General features: G+C 33.9%; 3 protein-coding genes across 5 annotated transcripts; all 3 read right to left on the bottom strand.

Moving 5' to 3' along the window:
- Positions 1-618: 618 nt before the first annotated feature.
- On the bottom strand, positions 619-4,308 carry LOC109162955 (serine carboxypeptidase-like 45). Its single transcript, XM_019311663.1, has 10 exons — positions 4,008-4,308; positions 3,785-3,889; positions 2,708-2,803; positions 2,492-2,584; positions 2,125-2,213; positions 1,717-1,986; positions 1,510-1,634; positions 1,311-1,400; positions 1,079-1,196; positions 619-939 (listed from the first exon to the last, which is right to left on the bottom strand). The coding sequence occupies exons 1-10, from the start codon at positions 4,237-4,239 to the stop codon at positions 733-735; spliced, it is 1,425 nt and encodes a 474-aa protein (XP_019167208.1). The 5' UTR covers positions 4,240-4,308; the 3' UTR covers positions 619-732.
- A 5,697-nt stretch (positions 4,309-10,005) lies between these two features.
- Positions 10,006-25,594, bottom strand: LOC109162954 (serine carboxypeptidase-like 45). 2 transcript variants are annotated; one of them, XM_019311661.1, is made up of 11 exons: positions 25,260-25,594; positions 24,953-25,057; positions 24,694-24,789; positions 24,509-24,601; positions 24,341-24,426; positions 23,957-24,259; positions 23,728-23,861; positions 23,544-23,636; positions 22,575-22,692; positions 22,314-22,473; positions 10,006-10,127 (listed from the first exon to the last, which is right to left on the bottom strand). In XM_019311661.1, exons 1-11 carry the CDS (start codon positions 25,495-25,497, stop codon positions 10,102-10,104), a joined length of 1,452 nt encoding a protein of 483 aa, XP_019167206.1. In that variant the 5' UTR covers positions 25,498-25,594; the 3' UTR covers positions 10,006-10,101. The 2 variants fall into 2 exon arrangements, with proteins under 2 accessions (XP_019167206.1, XP_019167207.1); XM_019311662.1 differs by lacking the exon at positions 10,006-10,127 and having other exon boundaries at positions 22,172-22,473.
- Positions 11,023-13,647, bottom strand: LOC109162958 (serine carboxypeptidase-like 46). Of its 2 annotated transcripts, none has more exons than XM_019311667.1 (6): positions 13,558-13,647; positions 12,214-12,321; positions 12,047-12,139; positions 11,825-11,910; positions 11,238-11,537; positions 11,023-11,143 (listed from the first exon to the last, which is right to left on the bottom strand). In XM_019311667.1, the coding sequence occupies exons 2-5, from the start codon at positions 12,299-12,301 to the stop codon at positions 11,439-11,441; spliced, it is 366 nt and encodes a 121-aa protein (XP_019167212.1). In that variant the 5' UTR covers positions 12,302-12,321; positions 13,558-13,647; the 3' UTR covers positions 11,023-11,143; positions 11,238-11,438. The 2 variants fall into 2 exon arrangements, with proteins under 2 accessions (XP_019167212.1, XP_019167213.1); XM_019311668.1 differs by having other exon boundaries at positions 12,214-12,317.
- Positions 25,595-26,304: the final 710 nt, after the last annotated feature.

The raw sequence follows: 26,304 nt of genomic DNA, 5'->3' as shown, positions 1-26,304 counted from the left end.
CGATGAATACGTGATTCAGGGGCAACATTGACAAGTCGCGAATAAGTGAGGGACCAAATCGTTGATTCACCCTATATATATATATATATATATATATATATATATATATATATATATATATATATATATATATATATATATATGAAATTGTGTTGAAGCAATACGCAAACAAAATAATAGTGCAAATATAGTGTTAAGAGCATATGAAAGGATTCAAACCCTAGGTTACCATAACCTCAAACAAACACTTAGCCAACTAGGTTAACCCATCTTCTTATTACATTTGTCTATTTCCTAATACTTATACTAAAACTTGTACTATATATACATATATACATACAAGGGTTATATAAGGGGTGGGAGTGGGGTGGGGGTGGGGTGATCGAGTGGGTACAGCTGATCCCACTGCCGCCACTGTAGGTCCGCCCCTGCTTGTACTACTAATACAGTTTACAAGGAGGTTTTGTAATTTAGTCGATCTTTCTTTAAATAATTTAATATGTTATTTTCTCTATTTTTTTTTTGGGACAACAACGCTTTATTTTTATTTTATTTTATTTTATTTTGAAACAACGCTTTATTTTATTTTATTTTATTTTGAAACAACGCTTTATTTTATTTTATTTTATTTTATTTTGAAACAACGCTTTATTTTTATTAAAACTGTATTTACCCAGTGCATCGCACGGGACAATATCTAGGAATATAAATACTTGAATACAAATATAAGAGTTAGTATTTGGGCAATGCCACTAAATAGTGGTCCGGGTGAGTGTTGGGTGGTGGAGATCCTTTAAGAAATGCCTTAAAAAGTGTGAGAGCTTTTGAGGGAGATGAATTTGGGACAAAATGAGATCCACCCCTTACTGTTGCAAATGTCAAATTTGCCACCTTTTCACCTCCACCCGAATTTCCGAATGTTTGACTCCATCCTCCAATCTACAACAACCAAAACAAAACAACAAAACAACTAAACTTACCCAATTTCTTTTATTTTTATTTTTATTTTTCGTTTATTGCACTTTGTTTTGTTTGTTTGTTTTTTTTTCAAGTTTCTTAGTTAGGTAAAGTGGTATACCTGCTTGCCATCATACCAAGGTTCATTCATCTCCATAGTGGTTAGGTTCAAGCGTGTAGCAAGCACGTTTGCAAGTTCTCTAGTGTGTGACACAGGGATCCTTAAATCTTCATCTCCACTACAACATAGTGTAACTCTAATTATAGTTAATAAATAACTTGGGCAATGGCATATATATGTATATATATATTCTCTATCTAATATATGAATCTGATGATGTTATATAATGAACCTGTAAATCAGAAGTGGGATACCCCTCTTTAGAAGTGCTGACAATGTTGGCAATATGTCAATAGCAAGGTTGTTCAAAATCATATTCCTCCTGCATTTTTCATAGTTGATTATATATAGATGGAGTTTTAGCACACAATTACAATTAAGTGATTTCAGACACAATAACAGAATAGATTATTACAAACTTAATTAAATACCCATGAAAAATAGAATCCCAAGTAGATGCATTGGCATGTAAAGCTTCCTGAACTTCTGGCCTGCTTAAGTAGTCATCTACCCAAGTAAGAAGGCATGGATCAGCTTTGGCTGTTTCAGTACCAAGCTATATATGCATGGCAGAGAAGAAACAAACAATTAAGATTGAAAAAAAATACTAGTATATATATATATAATTGGTAACTTACACAATGTCGTTGAGATGATGAGTATTGGTCGGTTTGGCATGATTGAAAGAGTAAATTGTCCTTATGCATATCATCCCCAATTTCCTCCGAAATCATAACATTTATGTCAGAGCAATCTTCCGACATTTCTCCGCTTAATATTTCCTGAACCATTCTTGTTGAATCACACTGTCTCTTCTGCAGATGGTACAGTTCTGTAGAAATGATCCCGTAGTGCCACAGATGCTCAACATTAGATAAACCCATCTTTTCTAGAAGTGGGTTCCCAAGCTGAAATGTTTTTTTTTTTTTTTTTTTTTTTTAATTTTTGAAAAAAAAAATGAGTCATTTTCGCTCGATCATACAAAATTACATATGATGCAGAAGATCATGAGAAGAAGAATTGATGGATGGAAGCAACAAACTCACAGCAATTCCTTTGAGCTTTATTGGTCTCACATGCACTGGTTTTCTGTTGTATTCAAGTATTAATTCAGCAAGTTGTGGTGCCAAGTGACCTACATGCATGTATGATATTGTTAGGATTAAGCGCTTACCACTCACGCCAAAAACTATAGCTAGTAGGAATGACGCAATTTATTTCGTTACTTATAGACTGTTAATCTGCTATCACATTGTTCTAGAAAGACTGGGTGCTGGACTTGGCCCTTAGAGTTTTACCCGTCTCCCCTAACAATCCCCAGCTACCGGTACTCAACATGGCCCTTTTACCGACCCTGCCCGACTGATATAATAATTACAAAAAAAATGTATTGTACTGTACTGCAGTGTTTACCTCCATAACTATCTCCGGCAATGTAAAAATCTAGGTCTCTGTATTCAGAGAATTCAATAAACCACTTTCGAAGAAACTTCAAATTTTCACGGGCTGCAGCATAAAAATGGCAAACAAATTAAATAAAAACGCTAAATCTAATTTAAACATACAAATTAAAGTGAAAATGCATGCATGAATAATGATGTGATCCAAGTTGCATGGCACCTTACGTACCTGTCATGGTATCACTCCATATTTTATAATCTGAGCTTGTATTGGAGTATGAAAATGCAACTCCAATAGGAGTGTCTACGTATAACATGTTCGACGCTGCTCATTTCAACATAAGTTAGTCAATATAATACAAATTCATGTAATAATAAGGTTGTGTTTAGTTTATGGGTTAGACCCAAGGAATGTGAATGAAAGTCATACACGTTGTTTGGTTGACAATTTTTAAAACACAGATATATTATTTCATTAATTCAACCTTATACCTCCTCATTTCGTCACCTCCACACTCATCTCTCCTCACATCATCTACTTCAATTCATCGGTGCATTGCATACTCACTGCATCGCCACTCAAGATCAATTGTCACGATTTTTTGTTTTTCTATTTTTAAAACATTTATTCCGATTATAAAGTCATATACTCATATGTAACCAAACATCAATATTAATAATTATTCCAATTACACCTTACTACCAAGATCATGTTCTAGTCTGCTTGTTGGTTTAAGTAGGCGTGCTCGGGTTACTAGCTTAACAATGAGTCAGAAGGTCCCGGACTCAAGATATGTGTATGCAAGGTGCCAAAAGTCCCCTCTTCGCCATAAATACGGTATTTATAGGAGAGACAAAGGAGACACATGCTGGGCCTCCGGCATGCCTGCCACGTATCGTGCATGCAGTGGTCGAGGTCAAGAGTCGCGCCTCACCAGCCACATGTATTAAGATTCATGAATCTTTCGGGCCGTCGCTATTGAATTTGGCCAAAGGAACTAAGCTTAAGGCTCTAAATACCATAGGTCGGGTGGTCGGCCCCAACCTGATATGGTCGGGTGAGATAATGAGAAACAGGCTTTGCTGGCGAGTGAGGCGGCTATGTTCGGTCTGCGATCTAGATCGGGTTAACGTGAAAAGTGGTCGGTCATGCTCGAATATAGCTTTACTCAGTAGGCCGGCAACTTGATATCGATCATGTATAAGATACGGTGTGATTGAGAATAATCCATATCAATTCCATTCCCATGTTCAAACCAAACACACCCTAAAAACCATACATACAAAACAAAACATTAATCATTACCTAAATTCCAAGAAAACTGGTTCTTTACCAGCTCTCCATCTTCTGTCGGCCTAAATGGACCATTTTCGTAGAACATCCCAATAGCAGCACTGGAACAATCATGACCTGATTTTAACACATCCAAATAAAACCCTCAACTCTTTTATATTTGGCAATAATTAAAATAAAGATGAGATGAGAAAAGAAGAGAAGAGAAGTTAGCATATATAAACCCTAAACTAACCTCCCCCCAGCCAAAGTGTAAGCGGCATTGAGAATTTATCTTCTGATTGGGCTTCTGCAAAATAGTAGAATAGAGCTCTGCCACGAAATTTATGTGTAACAATATACCCAGAGTACTGATTGAAGTCCACATCCGAGGGCTGCCCCGGGAGAGAATCTATTATTTCACCATTAATCCTTATTGAGATGGAATATAGTGTATTCACCAACAAGAACCATAATAAGAAAACCATTATTTTTTAAATGATATCTATGATGAAAGTGAAGGCCTAATTAAGTTTTTAATCACCTACCTATATAGCAATGGGATTATATTTCATTCTGAGTATTAAGAAGCAGATGGATGGCTAAGTTTGTTAGGAGTTCATTAAATTATTACTTACACATAGAAAGTGTGGGGAAGAAAATATGGTGTATGGGACAGTACAACCTAACAGATCAGATATGATGTTTTGTTCTTTGTTAGTAGTTGATTATACAAATTAAACAACAAAGTGAAACAGAATAAAGATAAACATTAACAACGCGTTTGGTTTGGAGAAATGGAATTGAAATTCCATAAAAAATAAATTACAGAAAAATAGATTTCATTGTTTGATTAGTTGAAAAGAAATAAATGGAAATATAAATTACATTGTTTGTTTGGATTTGGAAGGGTAAGGGATAATGAATATAAAGACAATAATATCCCTACAGAATAATAACAACAACAATAATAATGGTAATTAAAAAAAGAATAAGAGTAAAATAGGTCATCCAACTGCACACGATAATGCAATTAGCCCCGTGAACCTAAAAATTCAACAATTAAGTCCATATACTAATCAAATTCATGCAATTTCTTCAATTTGCAGGTTTCCAACAGGTCATCTCAAATTAAATTATTTTTTAAAAAAAATAAAAAATTAATTATTTAAAATTAAAATTTAAATAATTTAAAAAAAAAAATAGAACTTCAGGTCTGAGACGTCTCTGTCCAAACGAAGCTTCGTCTCCATCCAAAATAATTTAATTTGGGATGACCTGTTGGAAACTTGCAAATTGAAGGAATTGCATGAATTTGGTTAGTTTAGAGACCTAATTGTAAGTTTTTTTAGGTTCAGTAGCCTAATTGCATTATCGTTTGCAGTTCGATGGCCTATTTGACCCTTATTCTATTAAAAAAAGTTGGTGAGGATATAATTGTCCTCATTATTTTTTATGGAAAACAAAATACCAAGAGGACAAGGAAAATGTTTTCCAATGAAATCCATCCAACCAAACAAAGGAAAATCTTACTTTTCTCAAATTCAAAGAAAGCATTTTCCATCCAACCAAATAACTCCTAAAATAGCATGATTTCGTAGTGTATTTGATGTTGTATATCCAACTTTTTTGAAGGTCAATCATGCGATTGTATTAATGAATCAAAGCCGAAATAGCGTCAGGTGGGATAGAATCCCAGTACATAGCTTGATCCTGTGTAAATGCTAACGAAGCTAAAGTATGCGCGTGTAAATTAACCTGTCTAGAGACATAATTTAAAGTAATACGATCAAATAAAGACATAAGAGTTCTGCATTGGTCAACCGTGACCCCAACGTATGAACGAATCGGCGTGTGATGGTGTCGGATAATTGTAGTCAACTCCATGCAATCCGTGAGTAAACTTACTGATGTGTTGTTCCGTTCAAGTAGCCAAGACAGTGCTTCCTTGTACGCCTGCACCTCCGCCATAAGTGGTGAGAAGCAAACCGGTAACTTGCCATTTTTTGCTGTCACAAAAGAACCATCTGGCGCTACTAGTAATATGCCGTACGTAGCCTCGCCCGTGCCGTGACGGAAGCCCGCATCCACGTAACACCGCAGGCCGCCACCTCCCGGCTCGGTTGATGTCGCCGACGCCGCAACCGGATGGGTGCGGTAATCCTGGGCAGCACCGTATGCCTGAAGTGCTGCGGCTGCTGCCCTGCCAACTTGGGTTGGCCGCGTCATAGATCCCTTCCAAACAGTTGAGTTTCAGGTTCTCCAAATATAGTATAACACCGCTACCATCAATCGGGTTTGCTCCTCCGTCAAGACCGCCAAAGCCCCTTTTAGCCATGATGTAAAAGAGTCTGCAATAATATTAGTGATAGGCAATTGTGTTACATTCCAAACACGTGTAGAATATTTACAGAGCACTAAAAAGAAATAAATGGAAATATAAATTACATTGCTTGTTTGGATTTGGAAGGGTAAGGGATAATGAATATAAAGACAATAATATCCCTACAGAATAATAACAACAACAATAATAATGGTAATTAAAAAAAGAATAAGAGTAAAATAGGTCATCCAACTGCACACGATAATGCAATTAGGCCAATAAACCTAAAAATTCAACAATTAAGTCCATAAACTAATCAAATTCATAAAGAAACATTTTTTTTGTCACTTTCAGTCACCCCTGAGTCTATAATTCTACCTTGTTATTTGAATTAGTAGTGGTCTTACCAATTGCTCTAAATTCTGGGGCTCTGATCATCCCTTGTAAAATCGGTTAGACAATTGTTTTCTTATTATTAACTAATTTCATGGGTTAAAATTGAACTTATTTAAAAAATTGGTCCAAAATAATTTAACTTATTGTAAGAATTAATTTATGGAATACAAATGGAAACAGAACATGAGGGATAACATAAAAATGAGTTAATTATTGAAATGGTCCCTTAACTATAACAAAATTACCAATTTGAACCTTGACTATTTTTTTTTAACCAATTAAGTCCCTTAACTTTAAAAATCTTAACTAATTTGGTCCTCCGTTTGTTTGACCGTTAGTCAACCGTTAACTTGGGACCAAATTGGTAATTTCGCTATAGTCAAGAGACCATTTTGGTAATTAACTTTAGGGGTGGACAATTCGGTTTAGTCTTCTCGAACCAAACCGAACTAGTTTGGTTTGGTAATATACCGAACAACCGAACGGTATTGGATTCTTGTATACCAAACGGTTCGATAAAAAATCGATCCGAATTGTTCGGTAAAAAATTGAACTGAACCGAATACAGTTTGATTTTTTTTTAAAATAATAATAATAATAATAATAATAATAATAATAATAATAATAAATAGATAAATAAATAAATAAAAAGTAAATTCAGTCCCTTGCTGTTTGCTCTGCCGTTCAGCTCATAATCTCACGGGTATCTCTCGTAAATGTTTTATTTGATTTCTTTATGGTTTGTTATGAAAAGTTCTATATTATGTATTATGGTGTTTACATAGTCCATATCCAAAGTCTAATATATAACAAAATATCAATCCAAAGTTCAAACGGTATTCGGTTCGGTTCGATTTTTACCGAACAATTCAGTTCGGTTCGAGTTTTTTCCGAACCGTTTGGTATACAAGAATTTATTACCGTTCAGTTGTTCGGTATATTACCGAATCTAACTAGTTTGGTAGGGTTCAGTTCGAGAAAACTGAACCGAATTTCCCACCCTTAAAGTTAATTACCAAAATGGTCCATTGACTATAGTGAATTACCAATTTGGTCCCAAGTTAACGGTTGACTAACGGTCAAGCTAAGCAAACAGAGGACCAAATTGGTTAAGATTTTTAAAGTTGGGAGACTTAATTGGTCAAAGAAATAGTCAAGGACCAAATTGGTAATTTCGCTATAGTCAAGGGACCATTTCGGTAATTAACTCCATAAAAATTTTACCTCTACCCCCACATCCCTCACATATAACAACTAAGTTTTTTTTTTTTTTCATCAAAGTACAATGAGATTCCTGTACTATAGTGTTTTATTCAATTTAGTCATTATACTTTTATTTTGTTTAATTTAGTCCATGTACTTTATAAAGTGATATAATTAAGGACAATAGTTAACGGTGTTAATATTACAGTTAACTTAGCTTACATGGTGCTGACATCATCACTGTCACATCGTTATATTTATATCCCAACTCATATATTACTTTATAAATATTTAAAATTAATTATTTTACCACCAATATATTACATTAATATGCCTAAATAAATAATTACAATCATGCTCCCAATGAGATTGAACACTTGATGACATCATGCTTGTAATTATTTATTTTTGACATATTAGTGTAATATATTGGGCCTTTCAAAAAAATGTAATATATTGGTGGTAAAAGTAATTAATTTTAAATATTTATCAAATAATACATGAATTGGAATATAAGTATGATGATGTGGTATTGATAATCTCAACACCAAATAAGCTAAGTTAACGGTAATATTAACACCGTTAACTATTATCCTGAATTCAACCACTTTTTAAAGTACATGGATTAAATTGAACAAAATAAAGATACAAGGACTAAATTGAACAAAATATTATAGTACAAGGACCTCATAGGTAGTTTGACCCTTTTTCTTTTTTTCAATTAAGCAACTAGTGTTTTTGTAACAAAACATGTGTATACAAATAAATAAATGTATATATATTGATTCAACTTATAAAGTTTACAATATATGTGTGTGTGTGTGTGTGTGTGTGTGTGTGTGTGTGTGTGTGTGTGTGTGTGTGTGTGTGTGTGTGAAAGGTTCCCGTGTATTTGTTGCTTCCCGTGCGGATGTGCGGTGGATTAATGTGCGTGAGATTTGTACTCAATGTGCGTGAGTGTTGTGTTTAATGTGCTTGAGATTTGTACTTAATGTGCGTGAATGTGTAAAATGCAGCAGAAAATATTATGTCAGCTTCTTCCCCATCCCCAGTAGTCATTTGCCCCCTCCCTGATGATGATGATGCGGAGGCGAGCTATGGAGGTTAAGAATTATGGGAATAATACAACAGAAATCCACACTTTGTTGCTGTGCAAATTTTACTGTGCGTGCGTTATTTATATAAACATTCAACTGCATTGAAGGTAGCTGATAACCCAGAATCCATGGCCAAATTGAAGGAAGAAGTAACAAGAAGCTTGGGCGTTAATGTGCGTGAGTTTCTGTTCTGCTTCTTTCTGAGCTCGTAATTCTGAAATACTCAGGCACATTAAGCACAAATCTCACGCACAATAAACAGAATACTCAGGCACATTAAGTACAAAACTCACGCATATTAACATGACGCACATTAAGTACAAATCTCAGGCACATTGAGTACAAATCTCACGCACATTAAGCATAAACCTCACGCACATTAATCCACTGCACATCCGCACGGGAAGCAACAAATACACCTGATCCCTTCCTATATATATATATATATATATATATATATATATATATATATATATATATATATATATATATATATATATATATATATATAAAATAATTAATTATATAATTAAAGCATGTAAACATAATATAATTAATTTAATTATATATAATTTAATTTATAATTTTTTTGAAACAAGATAAAACACATTCTTTAATTTAGCATCATAGCTTATAAAAGGCAGGAAGAAATCAATGGCATAGCTAATAATCTTTTTTTTTTTTTTTTCATGAAGGAGGAGAAAACCCAAGACTTAAATTAAAAGTTCCTCTCGTTGGACCATCTATGCCATGTGCGGCCAATGCCATCTTCTTCAATCCGGCTAAAAACACTCGTCGGTGGTATCCGAACGTCTCTAAGAATATTGGTTTGAGTTCTTGCCTCCTTAGCCATAGCATCGGCAGCCATGTTTTGCTCTCTCAGAAGTCAGAACATGAATCAGCCTCACCTCCTGGCCACTTTTTGAATTTGCATCCTCGTCTTTTTTCATAACTTAATTTGGTCGTCCTTTGATATGAGAATGAAATTTATATTCAAATTCGTCCTTTGTTAGGGTTTCAATTAAATTCGTCCTCAAAATGATCATTATTTTAAATGCGAATTTTAGTTAATTTTCCAACACTTATTTGCAACATCATATACCAACTAAGAACACATTCCAATACTCCATTAGTACAAAGCTAAGGAGAATTAAGATATTGTTGTATGTCTACTTCCAAGTTGAACAGAGAATAGATTGAGGTTGATACATCATCAGCTAGCTGTAATGCTGTATGTTATTTGTTTCATCCACAAATATATCCATTCACAGAGGGCAATATAATGCAAAAGAAAACTGCAGAGACGAGGAGTAATTCTGAGTCCAGAAAATTCAAACAATAATGGCATTTGTTCTGGGTGGAGGGTATCCTTTCAGAAAAGCGCGAAACATAGTGAGGGCTTGTGAATGGCACTTCATGTGCTCCACCCCTAACCGAAGCAAATGTCAAAAGGCTCACATTTTTTCCCCCACTGAATGATTGACTCCACCCTCCAATCTGCAAAACAACATCATAATTAAGCTATGATGTTTAAATTAAAGAATGTGTATTTCATTATCTAACCCATGACATTATAAACCCATATACCCTCTCTTATTTTATCAATGTGGGACTCTTACGAGATTTCAACTGAATGTGTTTTGAAGTCATTGTCACAAACACATCCTTGGTAGTTGAATGAGGTCTAAAAATCCAAAAAGATTGAGTTTGACTGCTTAACCTCCCTTTTGGTCAAATCCTTAGAGACGACAAAACACTACCACTAAAACTACAATTATTCAAACATACCTGCACCCCATCATACCAAGGACCATGTCTTTCAAAGGCTGTGAGTTTCAGTTCTCTGGCAAGCATATTTGCAATGGTCCTAGTTTGTGTGACAGGGATTCTTGTATCTTGATCTCCACTGCACAACAGGTACTATTCTCAATTAAGAGCTTTAAAACGTACTTTATTTATTAAACTACCTTAATTTCTTGAAATATATTCATCTTCTCCATTAGCTACCAATACAAGTTAAGTTCAATGAAGGGACATAATAAACACAAATCACTTACCTGAAGAGCAGAATAGGGATGCTCTCTTTCAGAATTTCTGATAGTGTAGGCATAATATTGAGAGCTATATTTTGCAACTGGTATTGAAGAGTTCTGCAACATTGACATGTTTTTTTTTTTTTTTTTTCAGTTTTGCGAGCAAATTGAGAGAAATATTAGCATGAAAGAGTTAGAATTTAAACCCTGAACAAAAATCCCAGGCCCATGGGAGGTGAGTTGTATTAGCATGCAATGCTTTCTGAACTTCAGGTCTCTGTGAATACGCATATATCCGATCTGTAAGGCATGGATCACTAGCTGCAGCTCTCTTATCAATCTGTCATCAGACATTGTTGAGATTAACAAGAACAAGAAACAATAATAATGACAGAAAATAAAGAAGGCAACAGTAATATATACACTTGACTTACCTTTGTATGGGTGGTGACAAGATTTTCAAAGAAAACCATTTGCTGCTTTGCTTTTGAGGATAAACATATTGGTAAGAGGATATCATGAGGATCAATGTTGCCCCCCACCTCCTCCGCTGTGAGTTTGTTTACTAGAGCGCATTCCTTAGATATATTTCCTTGGATGTACTCCAAAGCGAACCTTGTGTTGTTACAGATTGCTCATTTCATAGCAAGCAAATCGTCAGATATGGCTCCGTGATACCAGAGAAACTCAGCAGCATTCATGCTGATCTCAATATCCAGAAGTGGATTCCCGAGCTGTAACATATGTGGGGAAAGTAAAATGCTTTGAATGGATTCACCGAGTGTTGGGCGGAGGCCGGTAAAGGCCACGTCTAAGTACTCGGTGGCTAGGGGATTGTTGGACGGAGACCAGTAAAGGACTTAAAAGGCCAAGTCTAGCACGTCTTGAAAATGTGTGGCGGTATAAGGAAATAAAGTTGCGCCTTCACTACTAGTAGTAAGCGCTTGGTCCTAACAAGTGGTATCAGAGCCCGGTTACGGGTTCAAGTTTCAGCAATAACATTAAAGACGGGTTGACTTACTGCAATGGCCTTGAGCTTGATAGGCTTGATGTTTGTCTGTTTGTTGTATTTTAGCATCAGTTCTGCAAGCTGTGGTATATAGTGACCTGTTACCATTTTGAGAAGAAATATTTAATTTTCTGCAGATGATCAGTTCTTCACAGAATGAAAATTTAACCCAATGAATTTAAAACTTAAAACTTGTAAGGGAATTTGAGAGTAAATATGAGCATTTCAAACAACCTGCATAACTCTCCCCAGTTAAGAACAAATCTGAATTTTGGTATTGTGGGAATTTCTCAAACCACTTGAGAATGAAACGCAGATTCTCCAGAGCTGCAGAAACCCAAGAAAGACTTAACCAGGGCGCAGTAAAGTAAAGAAGCTATAAATCCAGGGAATGGACTAACCGGTTTGTGTATCATTCCAATTGAAATAGTCTGAGCTTGTGTTTGAGTACGAAAATCCAACTCCAATAGGGGACTCTAGGTATAACATATTTGATTCTGTTCATCTTTCTAGATCGAGTTAGTCATCCATCAAATTCAAACATAAAGATTGGCAATGTTGTTAATTTGGTAATCACAAGATTATGACAATTATTGACTTTCATAGGTCATTTAATTATTGATAATCTAGACTGATTTATGGACAAATTATACTAAGGACCAGGGTCTATCTTGTATTATGAACCCTGATCTTTAGATTATGTTTCATTTATCTGCCATTGACATATTTTATACTGCAATTATATTTATGTGTCTATAAATAAATTGGAGAAACATAACATCTTAACTACAAACACATAAATTACTACAGGTACAAACAACAGACATTTACCTGCAATTAATAGTTTGTTTGTAGTTATCTTTTTATGCGTATGTAGTTAACATGTTATGTGCTTTCAATTTATTTACATGCACATAAACGTTAACTGCAAATACAAAATATATCAATTGCAAACACATAATTTTTGAACCAGGATCAACAATGCAAGATGCACTATAGTCCATGGTATAACAATTGACCTCCTTGTGGTCCTTTGCAAGCTAGGGCTACAATGCGTGATTTACCTAGGGGGTGTGCAATCGGTTAACCAAACTGTTCAAACCGAAATTTTTAATGGTTTAACCGTTAACCAAACCGAACTTTGTATTATCGAATTAATCGAATTAAAGTTTTTTTCGATTAACTGAACTTTTTTAAACTAAAGTTTTAAATCTTTAAAATAATACCTATAATAATAAATTCAATTTAAATAATACCTATAATAATAACTCTATACGAAAATACACAAACATAATACCATAACAACACTCCAAACATAAAAATACAAATTATAAAGTCCAAACATCTTTTATATATATATATATATATATATATATATATATATATATATATATATATATATATATATATATATATATATATATATATATAAAATTTCGGTTAACCGCTCGGTTAATTTAATTATAGTTTCGAACCGAATTAACCGTTAATCGAAATTTTACAAATCTTTTAACAATTAATCGAATTGATATTTTTGAATTAAAAACCGATTAACTGAAATTTTTCGGTTCAATCGGTTAATCGAACTTTCATAATTTCACCCAAGTTTGCACACTCCTAAATTTACCTAAACCACACAAAAGTGATTTCACCCAAAAAAAAAAAAAAAAAAAAAAAAAAAAAAAAAAAAAAAAAAAACTTCACCATAACATTGAAAAAGGGAAATGTAGGAAAGCTTAACCTACCTAAATTCCAAGAATACTTGTTCTTAACCAAGTTGCCATCTCTCCCTGGCTGAAACGGACCATGTTCCATAAACGCACCATAGCCCAGAGATGAACAGCCAGGGCCTGAAGTCATGAAATTAAGTTACAGAAAACGAAGAAATTAAAAGAAAGAAGGAAAGAGATTATTAGATTACCTCCATTGAGCCACAATGTAAGGGGGAGGGAGAGTGGATTTTGTGCCTCTGCTTCAACGAAATAATAGAATAGGGCATCTGTTACAATGTAACCTGAGTATTGTTTGAAGCTAATATTTGGAGGCTGCCCTGGGAGGGAAGTAATTAGCTCAGCTCTCAATATGGACCAGAAAAGAGAAGATAAGCATGAGAAGATGAAGAACCAAAGAACCATTTTTATATGAAAAAGTGAGAGAGAGTTTGATTGGGGAATGGGGAGTAGAGAAAATCATATTCCTTAGTTTCAACCACATTTTAATAGCATCATTTCACCACTTAAGTCAACAGAGTCAAGCTCCCCAGACCCAGAGGCCAGAGTCAGCTCAGCAAACCCAAAAAAGGTTTAAAAAATTTTGGCTCAATAGTAGGAGTTTTGGTGTAATTTTTGTAAATGTGATTAGGAAAGAGAAAATGAGAGAAAAGGGAGAAAAAAAATTAAATTCTAAAAAAAAAATATTGAATTACGCACCCAGGCAGGCGCAACACACGTGAGGCACACCTCTTTCTCTCCACTATGGGACCCACAGCACTACAAAAGCTTGGGTGCTTGTAGGACACACCCATTCACTCTCTCTACTCCCTTCTCTCTCTTCCAACAAAGTAATTCAGCATGAAAGCCTATGCAAAATTTCATTAATGGAGTTACTCTTAAAGGTACTAGTGGCCTAGTGGGCACTAGAAGGGAGGTACTGCTTTAACTTTTGGATAGGCTGTAGTGACGAGCATTTGAGGGTCTGTAAATATGTACGTTCCATAATATACCTACTTTAGACTTCGGAAGTAGGGCTGCCCAAGTCATCCCGTTTTTTCTCGTTAATTTTTTTTATACAAATAAAATTAACGTATATTATTGAAATCTTTTAAATTACACCCGATTAATAATTTTTTTCAAATTTTTAATAAATCTACTAATACATAAAATTACTACTTTAGGTTTATAAATCATTATACTACATTTGGTTCATAAAGTTACAACTATAAGTTCATAAATTTATTACTATAAATTTATAAAAGAGTTAATGAACAATTTGGTCCCTCAATTATTAGTGAACTGTCAATGTAGGCCCTCAATTGCTTATTCATCGATATCGATTTGGTCCTCGAAAATAATTATTTTTAGTTGATTTAGTCTCTCAGTCCGTCTTCCATCAATGGCCGGAGGGACTAAATCGACTAAAAATAATTATTTTCGGGAACTAAATCGACAGTCGAAGGGACTAAATCGACTAAAAATAATTATTTTTAAAAACCAAATCGATGAATAAGCAATTAAAGAACTACATTGACAGTTCGCTAATAATTAAAAGACCAAATTATTCTTTAACTCTTTATAAAATTACTACTGCGGATTCATAAAGTTATCATTGCATGGTCATAAAATCATTATTATAATGTTATTAAGTTACTACTATAAATTCATTAAATTATTACTATAAATTTATAAAGTTACTATTGAAAATAGTGCTACCAATATGGCCATATGGGTTGGCCAAGGCACAACCCACGCAGAATAGCACTAGGATTGTACGGACATGAGCCTATATAAGGGGTCATGCCAGTTTGCCCTTAGTTTTAGTTCAACCTAGTGATGGCAGAATATTCTTTACATTGGATTATTAGCACAATGTGCATATGATAATTAGAATATATTTCGTAATTGATATAATTATTAAATATATATTATAAAAATGTTTAGAGTGTATTAAAAAATACATTATAAAATTTAATATGAACTTTGATCAATTAATTAGAATCACGCATTGGACATTAATAAAACGGTACACCTAATTTACAGTATATATTCAACACATATAAGAAATTATGTCTATTATCATTGTCTTTTTGAAGAATGAGGATTTAGTTCTATTTTTGAAAGTACAATGCGCCAAGGCACTAAAATTGTAGTGAAGCACACAAGGGGATTAGATTAAATCAATAATTCATTTCTGACGGGAGTGGCAACAAGAGAAAGCATAGATCATGCCAATTAATAAGGTTTTCTGTTGTAAAAATTATGCTTGGGTACTATCTAGTGAAGATGTTTCCCTCTAAAATTACTATTGCACCAGTTAATTTTATGAAAAATTATGCCACAGGTCATAGTTATGCATTCTTGAAACATTTACTTTTATGAAAAATTTGATAATCTTGTATTGATATATGTCAGGATACCGATTGATACTTTGATGAATTTTGAAACACTAAGTCCGTTTACTAACAGAAAATTGTTTTCTGTTTTCTGTTTTCTAATTTTCAGTTTTCATTCTCTGTTTTCAATTCTTTGTTTTCTGTTTAGAAAACTTGTTTACTAACAGAAAATTGTTCTCTATTTTCTGTTTTTTAATTTTTCAGTTTTCACCTAAACTTTAGTTTAGATAATATAAATATTTTTTGAGCTAATATTTAAAATAATTTTTTTTTTGGATGTATTCATTTGAATGACATGTATATGAATATATAACTTTTACTTTGAATTCTAATATATGTGAGATTTCAATATCCGATATCTGGACCGAACTTGTATTATGATGTAACATAACTAAAAATATTTGAACTAATAATCTATTGGGTTCAATCAAAATCTAAAACATTATATAGAGTTTAATTCTTAATTTTGATAATGTAAATAATGTATAACTTTAAAGTGTAAGCAAATAAATTATGTTTAAATAAGTAAAGTAAGTAGAAAAGATAGAAGATAGTGATAAGTAAAATAAGATAATAATGAATGTAATCATAGTAATGTGGTTATAGTGACATATAACTAAATAGATGATAGATGATTCTGTTTTCCATTTCGAAAACAGTTTTTTAGTGTGTTTCAGTTTTCCAGAAATTTCCAGAAATTATTTTCAGTTTTCAAAATGGAAACTGTGTTAGTAAACATGTTTTCTGTTTTCTATTTTTCAGTTTCCGAAAATTTCCAGAAATTTCCAGTTAGTAAACGGTCCCTAAATTTTAAAAATATAATACACATTGAGCATTGGACTATTCGTGCAATGCGCGTGCGGTAACTAGTCCATGTATGTGTGCTCATCTTTAGTTGGTATCTCCTTGTAATAAATATTTATAGTTGTGTTGTATCACGATTAGAGCTCACCTTGCAAGGTGAATCATGATGTAGATCTAAAATTATGTCGTTTTGTAACCTTTTAAAGTGGTGTTATTATTTTTTTTCGCGCAATTAGAAACAACTTTCTTTGGTACGGCAAGCACATACTCTGTTAAGTATAGGTTCGTAAAATCAATACCTTAACTCTATAATAAAAACTTGTTAACTTTCAACCAAATATCTCATAAAACTATATCATAATCATGATTATATGTCAAACACTAATTCAAAACTACATTTAAATTCAAACTGAATACAACCACATAATCTTAATTATAATAAAGCCATATGGTCTTGTGAAAATTAAATGTTGATATTAACAACATTTAATTTTTACAAGACCATATGGTGTATATATATATATATATATATATATATATATATATATATATATATATATATATTTACTTATCAATTTATGTTATTAATATTATTAATTATTATCATTATTATTATTATTATTATTATTATTATTATTAGTGTTAGTGTTATTATTATTATTGTAATATATATATATGAATATGAATATGAATTGCAACTATGTTGATATTAGGTTATGTATTTTTTAATAAATAATATTATTATAATGTTGTCCAATATTCATTACGTGCATCGCATAGGTAGCATACTAGGAATAGACATACTCAAGATAAAATATGTATACCGCTAGCTGCGATTAACAATAGTAACTTTTTGTATCATACTATTTTCAATTATTAAATTAAATATTGTAAATACAATATCATAATTATTTTGTCATATACTTAATAAAAATGTAATTTTAAACAATTAAATTGTGGTTCATGTTTTCTTCTTCTGTACTTCAAATACCATTATTAAAAACCTTTTTTTACCTATTCTAACATTACAAACAAATCTTTAATATTTAGTCCGTGCATCGCACGGGACAATACTAGTTGTACTAATAAACAAAGAATAAGGCTACTAAACCAACCAATAGTTTAAAACTACATAAATGCAATACTCCAAGTTCATAAACTTAATCATTAATTTCATAAGATATCGATACACTCAATTTATGAACATTTAGTTTTAAGTTAATTTACCTACAACAATTATAGTTAATAGATTATGTATATCTACAATATTAAATTTATATATACTTATAGTTAACAATAATTATGTATCTATTGCAAAGGTAAGTATTGATCAAACAATAGAATAAAAAGAAATTCTTATTAAAAAATGTTGGATTAATTTAAGCAAAATAATATTGTTTTAAATAGTACTAAAAAAATAATGTTTTAAATCAAAATCAATAAATATATAGGGGTGTTTGGTAAATAGCTGTTAGCTGATTGGCTTAGTGGCATGAGTTTGACTAATTGATAGTATTAGCTGATTGGTAAATTAGTTGTTTGTTGATAGCTGATTACATGCAAAATGACTTTCTTAAAAAATTAATTTGAATAGTTTTTGAATTTTAAAATTTTGGAGTAATAAGTTGTTACAAAAAACTAATTAATCAAACACTCATATTGATTGTTTAACTAAATCAAACAGCTTATAGTGGTCAAATAAATCAAAATTAATTTATAAGCTAATTATTTTACGAAATGGTGCAAATTATATCGTGCACCGCGGTGCATAATCGATTATGCATTGAGCTTCAAAACGACGTCGTTTTGTTTAATGAAAGAAACGTCACCTGTTTCCCGTCGTTCCGCATTGTTCCGCAAAAAGTAACTCTATTATTCAGTTTCATTTTGCATACAGTGCAATTTCAGTTCAACACAACTACAGTTCCATTTCAATATAACTACAGTTTCATTCAATATTTATACACTCAAATATGTGAAAATGTTATTTAATTTTATTTTATATACAGTATAGTTTCATTAAAACACAACTACATGATCATTTCGATATAACTACAGCTTCATTGCACAATATACATTCAAATATGTGAAATGTTATTCAGTTTCATTTTATATACACTGTAGTTTCATTTCAACACAACTACAGTATCATTTTGATATAACTACAATTCCGCTGGATAATCACTCAAATATGTGAAATTGTTATTTAGTTTCATTTTATATACACTGCAGCTTCATTTCAATACAACTACAATTTTATTTCATTTCAATTGCAATTTCACTTGATAATATAAAAATAATACGTGAGGCAGTGTCAGTTTAAATACACTGTAATTTTAATTGGTAAATTAATATACAAAAATACACATTTCACTAACGATAACGACGTCGTTTTTTACCGCGGTGCACATGCACCGCGGTCCACGATATAACCACTGCGAAATGGGACCCTAATGTATAATGAAAAATGAACTCTGATCAAACAGGGCCATAATGTATGGTAGTTCTCGTTTACTTATATGAATGGACCAATGTGCACCTATAAATGTTATGTGGTCCTCGTGGACCTCGTGCATAATTAGAACCCATATACATTGCTTATAATGGGGACCACATGTCTCCATCAAATAAGTGCATAATTTGTATCCATATACATTGCTTATAATGGGATCACGCGTCTCCCATCAAATCAATTCTTGAATGTGAAAAAGAAAATTAGACTGATGCAGAAGAACCTCAAAGCAATTCCTTTGAGGTTTTATTATTATTATTATTATTATTATTATTATTATTATTATTGATAGAAATATTGGGCATGGGCTAAGACTTATTGAGTTAGCATTATGGACCACAGATGGACCGAAGGAGAGCGGACTGGTGAGATGGGGGTGGGGGTATCGCCGACTGGGGAAGATGGTTGGTGCCGGTGGTTGGAAGGGGTCGCCGACTGGGGCGCTGGCCCCAGCCGGCGACGACGCGCCCCCGCGCGCGGGGGGTAGTATGCGGCACCGCTGGCAGCGCGTTACGGCATGCCCCCTCGTCGCATGCGCTCATGTTCCGATGAACGCGGGGGATGATGTGCCGGTGTAACATGGGGAGTTAGGGGGGGGGGGGGGGGGTGGAGTAGCGGGTGTAACGTGGGGCACGTGGCGCTTGCTAGGAGGAATGTCGATCTTGGGACGTATACGTGGAAGGTATAAGATGCGAAGAGTATGGTATAAATAGGGGGGTCTGGATTCCTAACAGGGGACAAGTGGGACACGACAGACACTACAGTCTAGTGATTTTGATCCCATGCTCTCAACAATCGTTATGCTATGGACCCGTGTCCAGCATGCATGCTGGACACGGGTAACAATGCCGTTAGTGGCACCTGTTATCTTCCACTTTTTTAAAAAAAAAATTTCAGACCGCTTCATTATAGAAGTAGGAGTATATGTTCATAATTTTATTACCATATGTTCATAATTGTAAGTTCATAATGTCAGAGCTCTATGTTTATAATTCCATAATTGTATATTCATACTTCCATAACTGTACATTCATAATTCCGTAACTGTACATTCATAATTCAATAACTGTAACTTCATAATTTTCGAAGCTCTATGTTCACAATTTTAGAGCTCTATATTCATAATTTTATCACTATATGTTCATATTGTAAGTTCATAATGTCAGAGCTCTGTGTTCATAATTCCATAACTGTACATTCATAATTGCATAACTGTACATTCATAATTGCATAACTGTACATTCATAATTCCGTAACTGTACATTCATAATTCAATAACTGTAAAATCATAATTTTCGAAGCTCCATGTTCACAATTTTAGAGCTCTATGTTCATAATTTTATCACTATATGTTTATAATTGTAAATTTATAATGTCAGAGCTCTGTGTTCATAATTTTATAACTTACATTCATAATTTCATAACTGTACATTCATAATGGCACAAACGAATAACGACGTTAACGACGAGACAAAATCAATTTTTTTTTTTTAAACTAGAATGACGCGTTTTCCCTGAAAACGACGTCGTTTTGGACTCGTGTCCACAATGCATTGTAGACACGGATCCAGGGCATAATTTGCGTGCTCTCAACCCCTTGGCCTGGGTTCGATTCCTGTTAGTAGCATAGCCCATCATTTGGGCCTCGTTCTTTGTAGTTGGGCCGCCGTTTTGGGCCGATACCTTGGGCTTTTGTACGTACTTTTTGGGCATAGTGCCCCGTGTAATAAGGTTATTCTTCCCTATCCCTGTTCTGTACTGCTGTACCTGGTTTATGGTAGATCCGGTCCCAATAAAATTATCAATTATTATTATTATTATTATTATTATTATTATTATTATTATTATTATTATTATTATTATTATTATTATAAAAAACTCGCAGTTACTATGCGAAAGTGTACACTGATCTAGCCAATAAAGGAAATTCGTTTGAACTTTATTATTATTATTACTATGGATTTGTACATGCAATATGCAAAAATTTGAGCCAAATACTAAAATATGTTACAATTATTAATAAAAATAAATTTAAAATATTATTTTAACCCATTAAAATTATACTTGTAAGATTTATATTTTGAAAAAAAAAAAAAAAAGAAGAAAAGATAAAATATGATCAATATCATAAATTAATTATTGTCATATTATTTTTATTTATATATATATAAAAAAAAAAGTAATTCGTGAGCAAATAGTTTTGTCATTTTTTTTACTTTAATTTCCTTAATAAAATGTCTCTTAATTAGTTTTAACATGAGATTGACAAAGTTAAAACTAAATTAAATTTAAGAAAAATGTTCAAATACACTCTTTCACTTTATGTAAGAAGTTAATTATGCCAACTTTTGAAAAGTTGCAATTAAACACATTAACATATTAATTTAGTACATCAAGGCCAAAAATCCTAATTGTGACCTGCTATAACAAGTCAATAATGTACAGGCGGAGCTCCCGCGACATCCTGACGAAGGGATGACCAATAGGTCGTCGGAAAAGATGACCAAAATGGCCGCCACCTCCATTTACCAGAGAAGGCGACCAAACTGGCCTCCTTCTCCGTCATTGGAGATGGCAACCCGTTAACATGAGAAGACGACCAACTGGTTGCCTATTTGGTCGCTTTCGCCAGTTGACAGAGATGGAGACCAGTTTGGTATGGTCGCCTTCTCCGATCGATGGAGACGGTAACCAATTTGGTCGTCTTTTTCGGTGACCTACTGGTCATGTCTTTGTCGGAGCTTCGCCGGTGCATTATTGACCTGCTATAGCAGGTCACAATTAAGGTTTTGGATCTTGATACACTAAATTAATATGTTAATATGTCTAATTGTAACTTTCAAAAGTTCGGGGCCTAATTGACTTCTTACACAAAGTTAGAGATGTATTTGACTGTTTTCCCTTAAATTAATGATATTAACTTCAATATCAAACATAGAATGGATTGGGCTTGATTCATCATCAACTATCTCTTATTTGTTTCATCTATTCACAGAGGACAATGCAAAAGTAAAATGCAGAGAGAAGTGTACTAGTTCTGAGTCAGTCTTCAAGCAATGGACCTTAGCTTGTTCTGGGTGGAGGGTATCCTTTAAGAAAAGCACGGAAAAGAGTGAGGGCTTGCGAGGGAGAAGTGAATGGCACTTCATGTGCTGCACCCCTTACTGAAGCAAATGTCAAAAAGCTGACATTTTTTCCCAAGATTGACCCACCAAATGATTGACTCCACCCTGCAATCTGCAAAACAAACAACATTATTAGCCAATTAAGTGAAAGCTAAGTACTTCTCTGATCTTATGGAGTCTGTTAGTAACATATATATATATATATATATATACCTGCACCCCATCATACCAAGGACCATGTCTTTCAAAGGCTATGAGTTTCAACTCTCTGGCAAGCATATTTGCAATGGTTCTGGTTTGTGTGACAGGGATTTTTGTATCTTGATCTCCACTGCACAATAGGTACTATTATATTCTCAATTAAGACCTTTAAAACAAATTTAATATAATGCATTTGTTGGGCGGAAGCCAATAAGGGCCAAGTCCAACACCTTGTGGCTAAGGGATTGTTGGGTAGAGGCCGGTAAAGGGCCAAATCCAGTACCCTGGCTCTGGAAAATGTGTTGCTGTATAAGGAAATAAAGCTGTGATTTCACTCTGAGCTATAACATTTGATGTATTGGTACGCACTTGATCTAACAAGTGGTATTACAATCAGATCACGGGTTCGAGTCTGATGGCCAAGTCCAACACCATGTGGCTAAGGGATTGTTGGGTAGAGGCCGGTAAAGGGCCAAACCTAATACCCTGGCTCTGGAAAATGTGTTGTTGTATAAGGAAATAAAGTTGTGTTTCGCTCCAAGCTATAACATTTGATATAGTGGTAAACACTTGATTTAACAAGTGGCATTACAATCAGATCATGGGTTTGAGTAAGATGGCCAAGTCCAACACCATGTGGCTAGGGAATTTTTTTTTTTTTTTTTTTCGGTAGCTCAGGGGTTCCACCATTGAACATAACTAATCCCCTCGATGAATCGTAGGCACCTCTATTAGGTGGGACAACTGACCTGAAGATTAAAGGCTGCTTCATACCCGAAGTTAAGGATCGAACCCTTCCTTTGGTTAAGGCAAGGGATTGTTGGGTGCAAGATTGGTTAAGGCAAGGGATTGTTGGGTGGAGGCCAGCAAGTCCGACACTTTGACTCTCGAAAATGTGGCAGGTGGTAATTTCTTGAAATATATTCAGCTTCTCTTATAGATGCTAACACAATTAAAGCAAATCTCATAATACTCACTCACCTGAAAAGCAGAATGGGGATGTGATGTTTCAGAATTTCTGACAGTGTAGGCATAATATTGGAAGCTATATTTTGCATCTGGTATTGAAGAGTTCTGCAACATTGCAAGCAAATCGAGAGAAACATTACTAAAAAATTCATAAATCTGAGGTAGAAATATATGAAAGAGAGTTAAGAATCTAAACCCTGAACAGAAATCCCAAGTCCATGGGAGGTAAGTTGTATTAGCATGCAATGCTTTCTGTACTTCAGGTCTCTGTAAATACGCATATATCCGATCCGTAAGGCACGGATCACCAGCTGCAACTCTCTTATCAATCTGTCATTGAGATATTGTCGAAATTAATAAGAACAAGAAACAATAATAATGACAGAAAGTAAAGAAAGCAACAGTAATATATACACTTCACTCACCTTTGTAAGGGTGGTGACAAGATTATTTCGAAAGAAAACCATTTGTTGTTTTGCATTTGAGGACAAACATATTGGCAAGAGGAGATCACTAGAATCAATATCACTCCCCACCTCCTCCCCCGTGGCACCGTTTACTAGAATGCACTCGTTCGACATATTTCCTTGGATGTTCTCCAAAATGGCCCGTGTGTCGTTACAGATTGATCGTTTCATGGCAAGCAAATCATCAGATATGGCTCCATGAGACCACAGAAACTCAGCCGCATCTATGCTGATATCGATATCCAGAAGTGGATTTCCCAGCTGTAACATGTAGGGAAAGTATAAAGCTTCGAATGCAAAGTAGAAAAATGTCTATTTTACCTGTTATTAACAGAAACTTACTGCAATGGCCTTCAGCTTGAAAGCTCTAATGTTTTTCTTTTTGTTGTATTTTAGCATCAGATCTGCAAGCTGTGGTATATAGTGACCTGTTACCATTTCGAGAAGAAATATTTTTCAGTAATATTTTCTGCACAGAACAAAAATTAACCCATTAGCATTTCAGACAACCTGCATAACTCTCCCCGGTTAAGTACAAATCTGAATTTCGGTATTGTGGGAATTTCTTGAACCACTCGAGAACGAAACGCAGATTGTCCTGAGCTGCAGAAACCCAAGAAGGAAAAGGATCAAGTCAATGGACTTAGCCTGCAACACTACAGAAACTACAAATCCAGAGAATTGTATGGACTAACCGGTTTTAGTATCATTCCAATTGAAGTAATCCGAGCTCGTGTTTGAGTAGGAAAATCCAACTCCAATAGGGGACTCTACGTATAACATGTTCGACTCTGTTGATCTTTGCAGATCAAGTCAGTCACGTTGACCATATATAATATATAAACATAAACGTGCAATCTAACTATCAGTTTAAATTTTTAGTCAATGATCAAATTCAAGCAAAAACTTCACCATAACATTGAAAAAATTAAAGAAAATGTAAGAAAGCTTCACCTAAATTCCAAGAATACTTGTTCTTGATCAAGTTGCCATCTCTCCCGGGCTGAAACGGACCATGCTCCATAAACGCACCATAGCCAAGAGATGAACAGCCAGGGCCTGATGTAAGATATTATCAAGTCATGAAATATTGAAATTAAGTTACTATTGGGCGGAGGCCAGTAAAGGGCCAAGTGCCTCTCGAAAATGTGATGGCAGTCTATAAGGAAATAAAGTTGCGACTTCGCTACTAACTATAACTTTTGGCGTAGTGATAAGCGTTTGATCCTAACAGAAAGAAGGAAAGAGATTATTAGATTACCTCCATTTAGCCACAATGTAAGGGGGAGGGAGAGTGGATTTTGTGCTTCTGCTTCAACGAAATAATAGAATAGAGCACGGCCATGGTGAGCATCTGTAACAATGTAACCTGAGTATTGCTTGAAGGTAATATTTGGAGGCTGCCCTGGGAGGGAAGTAATTAGCTCAGCCCTCAATATGGAGCAGAAGAAAAGAGAAGAACATAACAAACAGGAGAAGATGAAGAACCAAAGAACCATTTTCAGATGAAAGAGTAAGAGGGAGAGTTTGAAAGGGGATTACAGCAGATCAGATCACATTCCTTTATCATTTGACCAGTTAAGTTAACAGAGTCAAAAGTTGTCTAATATTATATCCTAGGAATTGAACTTTAGATCTTGCTACAATATAGCTTATTAATTACAGCTACACTTTTCTTGCAGATTCAACCTCCACCTGCATTAAGTAACCATTTGCCACAAATCAAGCTGGAAAGCAATAACGCATGTTTCTAACAACTTTTTTTTTTTTTTCTTTTTTCTTTTTTACATTTTGAGTAAGGTTAACAAATCCTATTAACAGATTTTGTTTTTAACATTTTTGAGTAATGTGCAAATGTAACAATTTATATATACTTAATATTCACAATTTACATACTAAATGTTCACAACTTACCTTTTACAAAGTAGTGAACATTCAGTATGTATTGTGTATTTTGGCAATCATTATTGTGTGGACCATATTTTGTATACTGTAAAATAATGTATATTCATTATAAAAATAATGTACTTTTAGTATATTAAAAATGTACATTGTATTCAGGGATGTACATTATTTGTGTACTGAGTGTACATTATATATTATATTATATAATGTATATTCAGTACACAAATAATGTACATTTAGTATATTAAAAATGTACTTTTTGTTATGGTCAATGTGTGGACCATGGTCCACATAATAATTTGCCGGATTTTGGACCCTGATCCACCTTGCAATGTGGATCCGGGTGCACGGGATAATTTGTCAACATCCATCCTTGTCTTTTTTTGGGGTCATCATTTCTA

The sequence above is a fragment of the Ipomoea nil genome, unplaced genomic scaffold (genome assembly GCF_001879475.1).
Source record: "Ipomoea nil cultivar Tokyo-kokei standard unplaced genomic scaffold, Asagao_1.1 scaffold2971, whole genome shotgun sequence".
Lineage (NCBI taxonomy): Eukaryota > Viridiplantae > Streptophyta > Magnoliopsida > Solanales > Convolvulaceae > Ipomoea > Ipomoea nil.
The sequence above is the reverse complement of the archived record's forward strand: the minus strand, read 5'-3'. Positions and strand labels throughout refer to the sequence as shown.